Genomic DNA, 15948 nt, shown 5'->3' on the forward strand with positions numbered 1-15948 from the left:
ACACTCATTAAAATGAAATGGAAACAAAACGCTGTTTTAAAAGTATCATCCTGATATTTTCATTGCATAAATAAGGTACTAATAGCCCGAGGACCACGATATTTCAGTGCTTCAGCCATCGAAAAGTCGCCAATGCCACTACAACGGCACCAATCCACTTAGACCACTTGATGAAGAAATTAAACACCATGGAAAGCACAAACAGCCTGTGTGTATCATTTCCCGCGTTGACATACGGATAAGGTTCATTTGGAACAGGCTTGCCCAAAAAATTACAGAGTAATTCCCAACCATCTTTGGGTGAGAACTCAAGAAGTCTTCCGCCAGCAAGTCTTCTGATTTTCTCACTATGAGCAATAAATCCTGCGCGAAGAGCTTTGCGATCTTCCGGCTCGCCACCGGACCAGTCAGTGAGTGCGATTATGAGAAGTTGACGGAATGGGAGAGCTTCCTATGTTTGTACTTGGTTAACATTGACAGGCTAGACTTTTATTTGATTTTTAAAAATTTACATACTGGCAGAATAATCTTTAACAAGGGTCAGATGCGCGAGTGTATAACAGCATATATTGATCTCTCCACCGATTCAATCCACTTATCTGGATCTCTCGTGGTCAAAATGACTTTCGCAGCTGGATATGCCGCCAGGAGTTCTTCAGAAAAATTCACAGCTGGCATATCTGTGGTAGCCTATCGGAATGATTCAGCATACATTTGAGTAATGAGATAGTTTTTAACAAAAGACTAACGCTAAAGTTGGTAAGAATCTTATCAAATTCCTCACGACCGAAAGGTTTGCCATTTCCGTTCAACTTGGCGTCGAAGCCTTCCAACCATAGGGAGATATGACCTTTTGTGGGTGCTGCAACTCGACAATGATAAGTTCTGTAGCCTAGTTTGTTGAGTGATTCTTGTAGTGCTAAAGGAAGTCAGTACAATGAAGTCATTTACTAATTCTGTGCGAGACTCACACATCGTGGAAGTACGAGAGAGTCCCAAACAAAGCACTTGCATGTCAAGCGCCCGCTGTTTAATAACTGGCAGGTTATCAATCTTTCGAGGTGAAGCCATGTCTATACAATTTCCGTATCAAATTTCACTGATTTGATTTTTTGAGTTTGTCGACTTTACTGTCCTGCTCTTCCGAAAGTATCAAAGCAGTTCACAACCGACGTACAAACGAGATATTCTAGCTCCCACTCGTCAAAATTCACTGGGTATATTTGTTGTGTATGGATGTGGCACAGTAAGCGGGGTAATCATGCAGTCCCCTCGGGCTGTTTTCTGCGCGCTTTCCCCGGGGCTTAGAGTGGGCATACCTAGTCTGGATTCAAGAGTAGAAACTCGACAGCCTTACCAAATGGTAAAATTTGAACGTCCTCCACACACAGGCTGACGGAGTATGCTATCGTACGGAATGATATAGATTTTGTTTCGCTTATTTCTCTCGGAATACAAACACGTAACATGATACTGGGCGTGTTGTGGTCAATCCGCATGCTTTATTGGTGGATCAGCACATCCTACACCGTCTGCCAAAAGAGGTATTCCAAATCACATGTCAAGATCGAATAAAAGTTCAGTACACCCACAGGTGTGTAGAATACACTATCTGCAGAGCTTCACGCTGCCCTGTGCCAAAGAACATTCCTTGCAGCACCTTTTTTTAGCACCTGCTTCCACCCCCCGTCGCTGTTGCTGTTGCCGTAGGAATGTGTTAAAGTCCAGCAATTGAGGTTTTCTCGGATTGCTTGACCGAGATTTGTGCAGAATCAAGCTTTTAGAAATTTTCTATGTGTAACAAGAAAACAAGCCCATGGTATTACTTCGCCGTTGCGCAGTAGAAGAAAAGTGGATGTCGTGCCAAGTCCCGTGTAACAGAAAGTGCTTGAGGGGCTGTAACTTCTTCGGTGTTTTTTCATAGGTTGAGATGTGTAGGTTGTGATGCGGCGAAGAAGCCATGCAATCCTCTTACCATTCCTGCTTCATCAAAACTTGCAGCACCTATTTGGTGGCCGGTGCAGGTAATTCGGGCTCAGACTGGGTGCTTGGTCTGAATATATCATTGGCAAATTGCAGATCCAAAGATTATACTGTATCAATATCATTGTACGTTCAACAAGGTCTTGAATGTACATGGAGCTGACTCTATCGATTGCCCGAGTGGCAGATTAAAACTTGGTATTGAGCTGCATTGTGAATGCCTAGAATTGGCAGCAACTGCTCGACAACAGAGCGGGTTCGTTCTCAGGATCAATGGATTCCTGAGGACCTATCGCAGTAGAAAGCAACAATGGTGTTACCACGTTGCCATGTTGATTGATTTTGTGAGATTTGAGAGGATTGATGAGTAGTCTTCATTCACATAGATGTGAAATCTATGTGTAAGTTACACAAGTAGGTGATATCGTCCCAACAGATCAACCATAAGGCTTAGAAATCTTTGTCTGCTCAATGAATTTGTTCCTTTCGCTCTCCTCAAGTACCTGCATCCAAAAAATAAATTTTTGGACTTGTCACGTTTTCCTTTCACTGGGTGGAACAAGTAAAGTAGATGCCAATCTAGCCTTGCTGAGTTTTAGCTACTAAATGCTAGTATCCACATTTCATAGGCTTTTGAGAAGTTAGAATGGAAAACCGAAATACTTCTAGCTTTGAGTTGGGATATCGAGCGTTGAATAGTTTATTTGTGTTAGAATGCTGAATGTTGATTGCCGGGCTAGATTTAAACTTGAAGTTGGAACATCAGAATCTTTGTAGTGATTCTTGAATCATATGCCATCGTTATGATTATGTTTACCATTCCTTATTGAAGATATTGTAGTATATTTCGGCCAAAAATTGGAGGCTATCAGCTCTTGAGCACCTCGGTATTGCCCACTCAATGTACCCATTCTATATGTTTCCAGTGATCAGTGACCCTGCACAACTCCAGAAACACCAATTCAAGAGTTCGAATAAAGGAAAAGATCCATAAACCAATCACTACTACTAGAGAAGAACTTCACCTGCTCATTTGAAAGAAACATCTGATTCAGACTCTCCAAATTCGGAGTCAATTTGATCTCCCACACAGGTCTTAGCGAACATGACATCATTGCCGTCTACGAAAACGTATTATTTTCTTCACTTCAAATATTACCCAGACCTTCTAATTCATCTACTCTTTTTAGGTTGTGGATTAGACGATCTGAATCAGAATTACATCTCATATTTCTGTAATGGTGCTTGGATCTGCATGAGTGGTTACTCGGAACAGTATGTTTAGATAGCGGAATAGTTGAGTGTATATTGAGAAGGAGAAGCCGATGTAAGAAGTAGGCAGTATTGTAAAGAAAGCATCGAACAAGGATAGTGAGGATTCGACTCAATAGTCATCATTAAACTCAACGCAACTAGCGAGTTCTCTATCAAACACTCTGTTGCCCAACTAGAGACCCAATGTGACGGAAAAGGTCTAGATCTTTTGATAAATAATGCCGTGATATCTCAATATACTCCTGGAATAGCGTGAACGTGAGATCTCACGACTATCAAAACGCATTCATAAGACAACCCGATTTCAAACTTCGCTAACCCTAACACAAGCGGAAACTCACAGAAAACTTGACCACAAACGTCCTTGGTGTCCACTGGGTCACTCAATTATTTCTACTACTTCATCAAAGGGAGATGTGAAGAAACTCGTAAATGTGTAGAATCCTCGTTTACCTCAAGAAAACCAGGCTCAATTCTAGCAAAACAAAGTACGAGCACAGTAGGCTCAATTGAATACCTATGCTTGCTATGTACAAGCTATACCCACGCAGGCCTGTATGATTACCAATACAGCGCTTAACGCTCTCACTATCCCATATGGTTTGGAATATGAGAGGGAGAGATTTGTGACCATTGCTCCTAGTCCTGGTGTATATTACACTTCTTTCTGTACGGTCTGCACAACTAGTAGCAATCAATACATGATAATCTAATCTTGGCACAGGGATGATGTAGAATGATTCAGTAGTCTCATATCCCTCATCTAGCAGACCTTGTATACACCCCCGTCCATCAAAACCCAAATACGCGATGCGCTTGGGAAAAGTGATGATCAGACAATATGTCAGGTTTCATAACAATGATGTATGGTACATTAGTAAAGTCATGAGCTCCTAATCCATAATATTAACCGAATCTGTCTTGAATCTAAAATTAAATCCTACCTCACCTAACATTCAATCACTCTGCTGTTTCTCTCTTCACGATCTCTCAATTACCTCCCTCTCCCTCTCAATCTTACTATCTCCAAGACTTACTCCAATCTCTTTTACAAGTAACCATCCTGGGATCAACGCTAATCCCCAAAGACCAAAGTTGAGATATACGCCCCCAATATCACCCATCACTGTAATGCTATTCAAACCGTACTATATATTTTGTTAGTTAAAACGTAATATGGATGACAATTTCACAGAATATAAGGGGAAACTTACACTGACAGCCTGAACGGCTGATTCAGTTCCTCGAAGTAGTGCTGCGATTCTTACTACCTCTTCAGGAGTCTTGGCGAGGTTTCCGACGAGGAAGTATCTAATTTTTGTTAGAGTTTAGTTATTTATAAATGTTTTCGTATGGGTGGAAAGTGAATTTTAGTGGGTGATAGAAACTCACAAGAATAGATAATTGAGTTGAAACCCAGAGACCCATCCTAAAAATAATAGAAAGGTTCTAACAAATGCTCCACCATCCGTCCAATCATATACTGGTAGCGGATTTTGTCCCCAGTAATTTGTGACCAGAACGGTTCCCCATATCCACCATACCTATAACATAGGAGTTAGTATCAAGATACTCGAAAATCAGAGAGCGGATGCTACTTACACCTTGCAATACCAAGATAACAATAAACGCCCACCTCGCTCTCTTCTTCAAAGACCACTTCTCCCGATCCAAGAACGCACCCAATAGATTACCAGAGATCATTGCCACAATACCCGAAAGAAACGAGCCTAATGCTCTTCCTCTAACACTAAGCCAAACAGATTCGTATGTAAACATAACCGCCTCACTATACACACCTTGCGCAATAACTGGCACCAACAACAAAAAATATTTACTTACAAACAATTTTGATGTAAGTTTTATTTCTCTCCAGCTTGATTCGGAAATGCGAAGATTGGGTATTACTCCATCAGTTCGCTGAACCTTATCAGGTGGTGTGAGGAGAAGTGCTGCGAAGGGTCCGAGGGCTTGTAGCGCGATGAATACAAGATATACATTATAGGATACCTTTCCTTTGCCCGAATTATCCGCATTAAGAGCCAGGTTAATCACGCCCCCAAGTACCTGTCCGGCAACACGGAAACTCAACCATAGCCCCAGGAATCTTCCCTGATTCTCTGGCTCCGGATAACTCAGCGCGATGGCTGCTTCAGCCATCCAGAATACACCAGCGGAAATACCGCAGAGGGTGGCACCGAGAAGTACAAGCCATTCGTTGCCATATCGATTATTGCAGTAGAGACCAGCGGCATAAGGGGCATAGCCCATGGTACCGAAAATGAGAGCGGCCTTGATACCGATATATTTAACGAGAACGGAGGAGAAGAAACAGGATAATACCATCAGGCAGAAAGTGAGAGCATTGGCGGCATTAACTAGATGAGGAGATTCTTCGCCACCGGCGCCGAGACTGTTCATGGCACCCCAGATACCTGGGGCCAGGAAGTTACAGATTCCAAGAATTATGGAGTTGTAGAGGGTGGAACGGTACCATTTTACTGTTATTTTATCAGCTTTGTATATACAGGAAAAGAGATATAAGAAGGAGAAACAAGAAGTACCTGGTTGCTTTTCCCTGACTATAGGTAGAGCTTCATTATCCGAAGATAATGAAGTATCGAGTGCTCCTGATTTATCCGACGCCATGATTCTCAATAAAGTGGAAAACAAGTAAAACCACGCAACAGAGAAGTAAAGATTTGATACTGGGGTCCTAGACCATTTTATTTATCCAAGATTATCTCAGATATGCACGCACGGTACTCATGTTGAGCTCAAGTGTCGGCACACATATATTTTCCGCGTCGTTTACATGGCGTGACGAGCACGAAATCGAAACCTTGTCATGACGAACATCATACTCGAACTAACGGTGTACTAGGGGGATTTGGCAAACGATAAGCAGATACGCTTGCCTAAATTCCTCTATCAGATCCGTCGCGAAAATGTTTAAATCTTTTTTGCGAGGTTTCTTTTAGGTTGGGTTCATCTAGACTTCTCTTTTGGAAAGAAAAGTCAAATCTTGAACTTCCTGGTCTGAACCAAATTACTGGATTTGATCTGGAGATGGGGGGTATTGGAAATTCAGAATTGACAGTTTCAGAGCCCGAAAAAGTCGAGCAGCAGAGTTTTGTGTCCAACAGGCCCTTGCCATGTCGCGAAGATTGTGGTGAAAAATTTGTATAATATTAAAAATTCGATGTTATCTGACACGATCTACTCTATAAGCCTTCAAACCATTCTTCATGATAACTTCTCAAATCAATCTGATCCGGGCGTTTGAGATATGGAGTCAAGTCACTACCCGCAATCGTCTCCTTTACCGTCCAACCATTTCCTAGATATGCAAATCTATTTCCAGTTTTGGATTTATAGGTATATTCCCAATCTTCCCACCTGGGATCTTTTCTTATAAAATTAACATGCGATGCGCTTCCAGGCCAGTGACCATGAATTCTTCCTCCTGGTCTGCCAGAGTTTGCCCAAGATTTACAATTATCTGTCCATACTGTTCTGGGAAAGAAAGCATCACTATAAGCGATGAAATCATTTGTCGCCTCCTTGGATGGGACGAAGGTCTTGATGCTCTGCTGGCTAACCTTTCGCAGTATCTTGGCCAAATAAGTTATTTGTGTTTCGGTTTGGTTTGGAACTGTACCACTTGTTCCATGAGCATTGGGTCCGGAGACAAAGAGAAGGTTGGGAAAGGAAGGCGATGCGACTCCAAGATATGTAAGAGGGTCAGGATCCCATGCATCATGTAGATTATGACCGAATGCAACAATTGGAAATGGTGGTCGTATATCAATATTTGCTCCGGTGGAGCATATTACTGCATCGACCTTTCTTTCGACACCATCAATTGTAACAATACCTTCCTCGGTAAATCTCTCGATAGGGGTTTGAATAAAAGAGACGTTTTCCTCGGTCAAAGCCTCTAGATAGCCAGGTCCAGGAGTCAAACGACGACAATTTGGCGCGAAGTCCGGAACAATAGCATCCAATAACTCTGGCTTCTTTTTTAACCGTTCTGCCATCAACTTTCGGAAATCTTCTTCTAGTTTCTTGTTATCTTCTGTCCCTTTGAATAGAGCGGCAAATCGACCATAGAATTTTCCCTCAAGCTCTTTTCGAAATTTTTGATACGTTTCTGGATCCTCGAATGATTTGAGGAGATCTGGAGGAAAATAATTTGGTTCCAATCTTCTACCTTCACCTTCACCACCGAAAGATCCCGCAATCCAAGTCTTGCTACGTGCATAATGGTCTAAATGCTTCACAACTTTCTGAAGGTTTGGAACCACTTGCAAGCCGCTAGCACCATTTCCAAGGACCGCGACAGTTTTATCCGTAGGATCAAAGTTTGGGTCCCAATTTGAAGAATGTCGAAGATGTCCCTTATAATCGCCGATACCAGGGTAGTCCGGGAGTTTCCAAGCATTAAATCTACCGATTGCCGTAATGACTACTTCGAATTGCTCTTCCGTTATATCTCCGTTCTCAACATTCTCGATACTCAATGTCCATTGTGCATTCTCCTCATCCCAGACTGCCCCAGCAATCTTGCGATTAAATTTGAGGTAATTGTATACGTTGTGCTTTCTTGCAACCTTCTGCCAGTATTCTCTGATTTCCTTTCCTTGTGCATATTCTTCGGACCATTGTGTATTAGGCTCAAATGTTGATTGATATACGTTTGCAGGTATGTCGCAACGAACCCCGGGATAGATATTCTCAAACCAAGTCCCACCAACATCGGCATTCTTCTCCAAAATTGTAAGTTGAATTCCAGGCACTTTAGCAGGTAAAAGAATACCTGCGTTGATTCCAGAAAGACCAGCACCAATAACTGCAACCTATTAAATTATCGATTAGTGTACCGTTCAGAAACAAGAATTAAGATAGTCACAGACCTTCAGGGGTTTAACAATATCGACTGGGTGGTCTTCTATTTCGAAAGAGGGCTGAGGAATAGGTCTGAATGGTAAAGAAGATTTGTTTTGAGCCAAGCCATCTCCATTTGTCTTAACATTGATGGCCGTTGAAGCTGGCCCCTCCGCAAACGATGAAGACGAAGATACCTTCTTGGGGTTTGAAGCAGCATTAATCCCCCGTGTTTCCAAAGTAACCGCAGAAGGTGACATGGTTTTTCAATAGCTGACTTTTGATGAATGTCTAGTCAAGTGAAGTAAAATCTCCAGGTTTCTATCTAGGACTTCTGAACAACGAGAATGACAATTGAAAAGTATCACAAGAGGACAGGAAACAAAAGAGATAGCAACAGTAAAACACATTACAGAATCACTCCACGAAGATAATTGACACTATCAATCACGATATTATGGTATCCCATTGCAGCATCCACGAACTGTATCAACATGGAATTCGGACCCATATTTTCTCCTAGCTTTAGGACTGAGGAGACTCAACTCGAGATCCTTATCATTAGGGTGCTTTCTACGATATTCTCCCGATCATCGCAAATAGACATGCAACCCTGGACATAGAGGGGTAAGTTGGGGTTGCATTCGTAACGATTGTGGCTATCTGGGTATCTATTTGATGCACGACATGACGAAATTGGCGGTACAGTTCGGAAGGAACAAGCATTGGAAAGAAGATTGATAGGAAGGATTGGCAAGATCTGGATAATTATGTGATTACATGGGGGATTGTCGACTTCATTCTTCGGTACTAGTCCATGCGTCGATAGTTCCTAGTGGAAGGGTATGAAGGAGAAAATCACCAGAATTAGTATGTATTGGCTTGATGAGCTGATGTTGAGCTTCAAGCCGCGAGATGGATGTGCGTTCATTGGCGGGGCACGTGCGGGGTTAGCGTATTTGTGCTTTTGTAAGGAATAAGACGCCATCAATACTCAATCAAACGAGAGTCTTCTTCATCATGCTGCATTTTAACCTTCCGCGAATGATGGCACGATGGAACTTATATTCTCGTCATTTCATGCGCATGGTACCGGCACTGGCAGCTATCTACAACTGATTGAGATAATGCCATTACCTAAGGTCTAGAGTATAGATTGTAAGTCTGGGTTTCCTTTACTGCTTGCGCGTCCTCCCTCTCATTACATTTTGAAGATAAACTGTAAGGTTCGACGCAGTCATTATCTCTGTTCAAATCAGTTTCCTATCCGATTACTTGAATCCGCATATTCAACATGTCTTCCACTAAGAAACAGCTCATTCTCAATGCGTTTGCCATGCAAGCACCCGGCCATCTCAATCCAGGTCTCTTCAAATATCCTGGTGATCAAGGTTCCGAATACAAGAATATCAGATCATGGATTGCACTTGCCGAGAAACTCGAAAAGGCCAAATTCCATGCCATATTCTTCGCAGATGTTCTAGGAGGTTATGATGTTTACAAAGGCCCTGCCAATCTTGAACCGACAATACCTGCGGCATCTCAATTCCCGATAAATGATCCGTTATATAGCATTCCTGCCATGGTAAGTCTTTCCTAGAAGAATTATGGCTCGCTACAAAGCAATATCTGACCTGAGAAAAAAGGCTGCAGCTACAAAAAGTATTGGATTTGGTGTGACTGCTTCAACAACCTACGAACAGCCTTATCTACTTGCTCGCAGATTCTCGACAGTAGACCATCTTAGTGATGGGCGAATTGCATGGAACATAGTTACATCATATCTCGACTCTGCAGCTCGAAATCTTGGCCTCGATACTCAAATCGAACACGATGAGCGATATAAGATTGCCCATGAGTACCTTGACGTTACATATAAGCTTTGGGAGGCATCTTGGAGAGATGATGCTGTGCAACCCCCAGGATCGAGTTCATATGCGGATCCAAAGGGTGTAAGGCAGATCAACCATAAGGGAAAATACTTTAATGTACCAGGCCCACATTTGTGTGAACCTTCTCCCCAAAGAACCCCATTTTTTATTCCAGCTGGAACATCCTCAGCGGGAAAGAAATTTGCTGCCACCCATGCTGAAGCCATTTTCTTGAATGCACACACCCCAGAGCTTATTCGTCCGTCGGTGGACTCGATTCGCTCGCAAGCCAAGGAGTTAGGAAGAGATCCGGCCAGTATCAAGATTGTCGCTGGGCTTTTGGTTATTGTTGCTGAGACCGATGAAAAGGCACAGGAGAAATTTGAGAAGCTTGCAAGTTACGGCGATCGAGAAGGAGCCTTATCGTTATTTGGAGGTTGGTCTGGATATGATCTAAGCTCATATGGTGATGATGAAGATTTTCGGTTCATTGAAAGCGCTCCCCCTGCAGTAAGGAGTATGGTAAATCACTGGGCATCAGTCTCCCCACAAGGCTTAACCTGGAACAAAAAGACCATTGCCGAACATCTCATTCTGGGAGGAAATGGCGCGAAGCTCATCGGAAATGCAAAGACAGTCGCAGACGAATTAGAAAGGTGGGTAGAGGTCTCTGATGTCGACGGATTCAATTTCAGTTATGCTAGCATTCCAGAGACATTTGACGACATGATAGAGTATTTACTTCCTGAATTACAGAAGAGAGGATTGTTTTGGGATGACTACGCTGTCCCTGGCGGCACACTAAGAGAAAATTATTTGGGTGTCAAAGGTCAAAACAGACTTTCAGAGTCACATCCTGGATCAAAGTACTTCTGGAAAGCCGGAGAAGACGTTCCAGCATACTCAAGGCAAGAAACGAAGAGTGATTGAGAAAGCAGAGACTGTCATCTCAATCTCAAAGTTCAGATGAGAATAAAAATGCTTTCATCTCCATTGAATATGTTTTCCATCCTCACAATTTATCGCTAGCGTATTTTGCTTTGCAGATATGTATCTCTTCTCTGTCCGTGATCTACCATTTTTAAAGCATAAACGGGTTTTGTAGTATAAAAATAGCCCTGTCAATCGTCCATTCCTCGAGTTGTTCATCATCCATACATTTCTGCTTCGTCTCATATCATTGATCTTGCAGAAGTTTTCTCCACTTCTCGCACCATGGCACATGCCAAGCGGCTAGAATTGCCCCTGATACGGCTCCACCTTCACTCACCTCAATCATGAGAGGTCGCTTTCGGCTATTTTGCTGATTCCGCCCCACACCCTCGCGACGGAATCTGTTCCAAGTGGTATTTTTGATGTATGGTCTTCGCATCTGATCTTTGACTCCTACGTTTGAGATGTTGAAAAATCGCCTCATGTATGAAAATCGTCGTAATGCTATTATGTAGGTGGAATGTATGTTTAGTTTGACATCTGTATAAGATGAAAATGATCCTCATACCACAGGCTTGAAGGAATTCTGTCTCTCACTGCTGTTGATTTCATTCACTTACTCTATCTTCTTTCATCATTCATTATAATCTTATCCTCAGCAGGTCTGATTTTCTCCTGATTTATCTATTCTATTTCTATTCTTCATATTGCCACCGTGCTGTGCATAATTATATACTTTTTATATTCTACCATCAAACTAGTCAAAATGCTGTCGCTCAATCAACTCCTCCTATTGACTTCCTCCCTCCTCATCTCAGCCCACGCCCAAGGCGTTCTTCTTTCAGCCCAAGGGACCAAAGGCTCTCCCGCATCTCTCCCCCTTCAAGTTGTACTTAACGCCAACGACGCCAACATAATCAACCCCACCGAAATTAGCACCAACGTCGTCAACGAATGTGGACGTACTCTTCTCAATGGCAACATTGATATTGGTGAAAACACTGAGACCCAATTAGCCAATAAAACCGTAACATCAGTTACGAAAGGAAGTACGGTTAATGTGGTGATGCAGCAAGGAGGTACGAATGGAGCAGGGCCGTACACATGTGACATGGATCAGACGAGTAATGCACTAGGCTCCGGTCAGACGAAGTTGACCGTCAAGGAGACGGATGGAACAAACGGGAACATTAAATTGGCGGTTACCATGCCCAGTAATATGAGTTGTATTGGTGGTATGTATCTCAACCCCGTCTCCTTCCGCCCTCTCTTTATATACCCGTAACCCAAGGTCTTCAGCTACTAAATGCAACTAACACAAAATTAGCCTCAACGGGAAATATTTGTACAATCCGCTGTTTCAACGCAGCAAAAGCTGGTCCATTCGGTGGTTGTTTTGCAGTAATGCAGACAGATGAGACAGCTAGCAAGAACACACCCGGTACTATTGCCACAGCGCAGACATTAGAAGGTGTTGAAGCTCAGGTCTTACAGTAAGTTTCATGATTCCAATATTCCTATCAGTTTTCTATATCCATCACTTGTATCTCACCAATTGCTTTTCTTGTGTATTTCATGCATACCTCTCATCTCTCACCCCTTCTTCACCCCCCAAGAAGCATAAGAACACAAATAAGTATACATCGCAAAAGAAAACCACTAACCATCACCCACTCCAGAAACAACAAAGATCTTCCCGCCGCCATGAAAGCCAATTCTGAAGCAACACTTAACGAACAAGGAATATTCGCCGTCGAAGCACTTCTCAGCTCTTCTTTAACGGCGATTGCTACGAGTACTACTGCATCAGCAGCGACTGTAGCGACTACTACTGCGGCTGCTAAAAAGAATGGAGGAAATGGGAACGGGAATGGTAATGGAAACGGAAATGGAAATGGAGATGGAAATAAGAAGAATGGAGGGGGAAATGGGAAGAACGCGAATAATGCAAGGAGTGAGAGGGTTTTTGTTGCATGATGGGTGATAGGCGAGAAAGTTCGTGATAGTGAGGTTGATGAAAGGGAGATGGAGATGTAAATTATACCCACTTTTTACCTGTAGTTGTTTGAACAGATAGTCACTTATTTATAAATCTGAATTGAGAGAGGTGCATGAATACATTCGTCTGGTTTTCTTTTGAAGATATTTATTTTTTGTACTGTATCTCATTTTGCATGATGTATTTAGGTACCTAGATATATATTAGAAGCACGCAGGTACGATCAATCTATAATATATATTCAGATGATCATGGAAAGGGATTCCATTTAAACATTATATCTCTCGAATGAAAACCAGGAAATCATCTATCACGCTCGCTCAATCTCTTCGCCATTTCGGACTTTATAGTCTTCGATTATCACCAAACAATGTTTTGATAGACGTAACTCTTTTTGCCCCATAGATCTCAATATTTTTGTGGTCGTGTTTTTCAAATATCTGTATGTATGTATCTTGAAGTTGTGAAGTTGTAAATACGACTATGTTGTCATAGTTATAATGATTATTATCTCTCCCATCCTCATCCTCATCCCAATCCCAATTCCAATCCAGATTCCAGTATTCTACGCGAGATACAATCTCGATTCATGCCTATATATCAAAGCAACAGATATACCAAGAGGAAAGAGAAAAGTAATCTCTCTATGCTAATAACCAATGAGGGAATTTCGTGACAGGACATGCCGTGAAACCCGGCGTTGGGTTGGAAAGTTGGAAGACATGCATAAACAATTGATCGACGACAACCTATCTTGCTCAGATCCAACAGAAAAGGGATTCGTGGTCATCTACCTCTGTTTTTACTGCGTAACGCGATGTTACTTCCGAGAAATATATCATGCATGATCGAGGCGTACTTCGGAGTACCAACTCGTTGGAAATATGTAATGCTTATATCAGTTTGAGTAGCTTCTGTTCATCCCGCCTCTTCAAAAACACAAAATTCATGTTTTGTGCCACTTTATTGTAGTGCGAGGATGGAATACAGAAATGAAATTGGTGGCACTATCATTGCATTATTATTTTCCTACTATATCTTTGAAACACTTATATCGAAATGGAACATACCACAGGAATCAAAGAAGCATGGCTGTGAATCCCCTCCTAAATATCCTAACAAAGACCCGATTCTCGGGCTTGATCTTTTCATCGACAATTTCCGTCAAATAATCAAGTCAAATCTACTTAATACCTGGGTAAATCGCTTCCAAACTTACGGGAATACTTTTTCGGCGAAAGTTCAGACCAAACATGCTATCTGTACTGTCGATGCGAGGAATCTGCAAACTGTTCATGCCCTAAACTTTACTCATTATGGTGTTCAGCCATTGCGTCAACCTCCTACTTTGCCATTTCTTGGTGAAGGGGTGTTCACTATGAATGGTCCGTTTTGGGAACACTCCAGAGCCTTGATTCGACCTACCTTTACCAAGTCAAATGTTGCCAATCTTCCAGCGTTCGAAGTTCATTTTCAAAAATTTCTTGCGTTGGTTCCAATAGATGGAAGCAAGGTTAATCTGAAACCACTTTTAAACAAACTAGTATGACTGCTCATTTTCTTAGCTTTACCGACTTGACTGCAATCTGAGTGTTGACATGTACCAAGATTTTGACACATCGACGGAGTTTCTTTTCGGAGAGTCCATGAATACACTATCTCCAGAGACCACATTCCAGACAGAAGAGTGCCTCGCAGCTTTTGACTATGCTATAAGAGGCATGGGAATTCGCTTCCAACTAGGTAGTTTAAGATCCCTATATTGGGACAAAAAATGGTATAAATCAATAAAGATCACCCATTCATTTGCGGATCAATATATAAACAAAGCCATGGAGTTTCGGCGCAGCTATTTGGATGCCCGAGAAGAAAGAGGAAAAGAAGAGGTAGAAGATTCGGATTCAGAAGAAGATGACGACAATGGTAATCATCGCCATGTATTGTTGCATGAGATGGCAAAACAGACAGGTAGTCGTGATGATCTTCGAAACCAAATCCTCCATGTCTTCTTAGCAGGTCATGAATCTTCCGCTATCACGATTGGCAACGCAATTTTTCATCTTTGTCGAAACCCCGAGATGTGGAAGAAACTTAGGTCTGAAATTCTTTCAGAGGGTGATAAGCCATTCACATTTGAATCGCTGAAGAATCTTCACTATCTGCAGTATATCATCAAGGAAAGTAAGTTGTGGTAACCACTTGCCTCCTCGAACCATCACTAAATCCACGCTACTAGCCTTACGTCTACATCCCGTTGCTCCCACCGATACACGAATTGCCTTGCAAGACACCATACTGCCCACTGGAGGCGGACCACAAGGCACCTCACCTATCTTCGTGAAAAAGGGGCAGATAGTTTTTGCATCTTTCCATGCCCTTCACATGCTAGCACCTTGCTTCCAACCTGACCCAGAGATCTTTCGGCCAGAGAGATGGGAGACGGTGCGACCAGGATGGAACTATCTTCCCTTTATAGGAGGACCGAGGATGTGTCCTGGTCAGAATTTGGCTTTGACAGAAACGGCATATGTAATAGCGAGGATGGCACAAGAATGGAGAGAAATAAACTGTAAGGACGAGGTCATGGAGTGGGTGGAACTAATGACCGGAGTTGCAAGTAGTAAGAATGGAATCAAAGTAGGCGTCGTTGTGTGACAGCGGGGTGACTGTATCACACAAACAATTGCATGATCAGATTGATATTCGGGCCCATTTTAATTCATATTTGAAGACAGGAAGTCGGTGAGGGAAACTAGACCATAATTATGCTGATATTGAACACTTCAAACTCTCAAATCCCCTTACATGTGATGTATGAGATTGAATGAATACCACGACTTCATGCCATTGAGTCAACAAACGAACAAACAAACGAGGTTGAGTCATTATCGATTTGTATATACAGGTGTTCGACGTCGGGATTGCCTTTGGGGTGACATCGTACCACTCGGCTTCGGCTTTCGCTTCCAGAAACTCAACTTAACAATCAATCATGACAAC

General features: G+C 42.4%; 6 protein-coding genes across 6 annotated transcripts; 3 read left to right on the forward strand and 3 right to left on the reverse strand.

Annotated features, from left to right (window-relative positions):
- Nucleotides 1–47: 47 nt before the first annotated feature.
- EAF02_009273 (uncharacterized protein) lies at nt 48–1126 on the reverse strand. Its single transcript, XM_038905321.1, has 4 exons — nt 972–1126; nt 750–919; nt 562–690; nt 48–451 (listed from the first exon to the last, which is right to left on the reverse strand). The coding sequence occupies exons 1-4, from the start codon at nt 1069–1071 to the stop codon at nt 104–106; spliced, it is 747 nt and encodes a 248-aa protein (XP_038754774.1). The 5' UTR covers nt 1072–1126; the 3' UTR covers nt 48–103.
- Nucleotides 1127–4150: 3024 nt separating this feature from the next.
- On the reverse strand, nt 4151–5907 carry EAF02_009274 (uncharacterized protein; the record flags this gene model as incomplete). The annotated part of the gene is made up of 5 exons (XM_038905322.1): nt 4151–4406; nt 4473–4569; nt 4651–4802; nt 4861–5759; nt 5823–5907. The coding sequence occupies 5 exons, from the start codon at nt 5905–5907 to the stop codon at nt 4239–4241; spliced, it is 1401 nt and encodes a 466-aa protein (XP_038754775.1). The 3' UTR covers nt 4151–4238.
- A 575-nt stretch (nt 5908–6482) lies between these two features.
- Nucleotides 6483–9085, reverse strand: EAF02_009275 (uncharacterized protein; the record flags this gene model as incomplete). Its single annotated transcript, XM_038905323.1, has 2 exons — nt 8175–9085; nt 6483–8117 (listed from the first exon to the last, which is right to left on the reverse strand). Exons 1-2 carry the CDS (start codon nt 8403–8405, stop codon nt 6483–6485), a joined length of 1866 nt encoding a protein of 621 aa, XP_038754776.1. The 5' UTR covers nt 8406–9085.
- Nucleotides 9086–9439: 354 nt separating this feature from the next.
- On the forward strand, nt 9440–10946 carry EAF02_009276 (uncharacterized protein; the record flags this gene model as incomplete). Its single annotated transcript, XM_038905324.1, has 2 exons — nt 9440–9730; nt 9792–10946. 2 exons carry the CDS (start codon nt 9440–9442, stop codon nt 10944–10946), a joined length of 1446 nt encoding a protein of 481 aa, XP_038754777.1.
- Nucleotides 10947–11715: 769 nt separating this feature from the next.
- Nucleotides 11716–12926, forward strand: EAF02_009277 (uncharacterized protein; the record flags this gene model as incomplete). The annotated part of the gene is made up of 3 exons (XM_038905325.1): nt 11716–12184; nt 12277–12442; nt 12629–12926. 3 exons carry the CDS (start codon nt 11716–11718, stop codon nt 12924–12926), a joined length of 933 nt encoding a protein of 310 aa, XP_038754778.1.
- Nucleotides 12927–13422: 496 nt separating this feature from the next.
- Nucleotides 13423–15853, forward strand: EAF02_009278 (uncharacterized protein). The gene is made up of 2 exons (XM_038905326.1): nt 13423–15129; nt 15185–15853. The coding sequence occupies exons 1-2, from the start codon at nt 14547–14549 to the stop codon at nt 15601–15603; spliced, it is 1002 nt and encodes a 333-aa protein (XP_038754779.1). The 5' UTR covers nt 13423–14546; the 3' UTR covers nt 15604–15853.
- The last annotated feature ends 95 nt before the right edge of the window (nt 15854–15948 follow it).

Source organism: Botrytis sinoallii (genome assembly GCF_014898435.1).
Source record: "Botrytis sinoallii strain Bc 23 chromosome Unknown BSIN_019, whole genome shotgun sequence".
In the NCBI taxonomy this organism is placed as follows: Eukaryota; Fungi; Ascomycota; class Leotiomycetes; order Helotiales; family Sclerotiniaceae; genus Botrytis; species Botrytis sinoallii.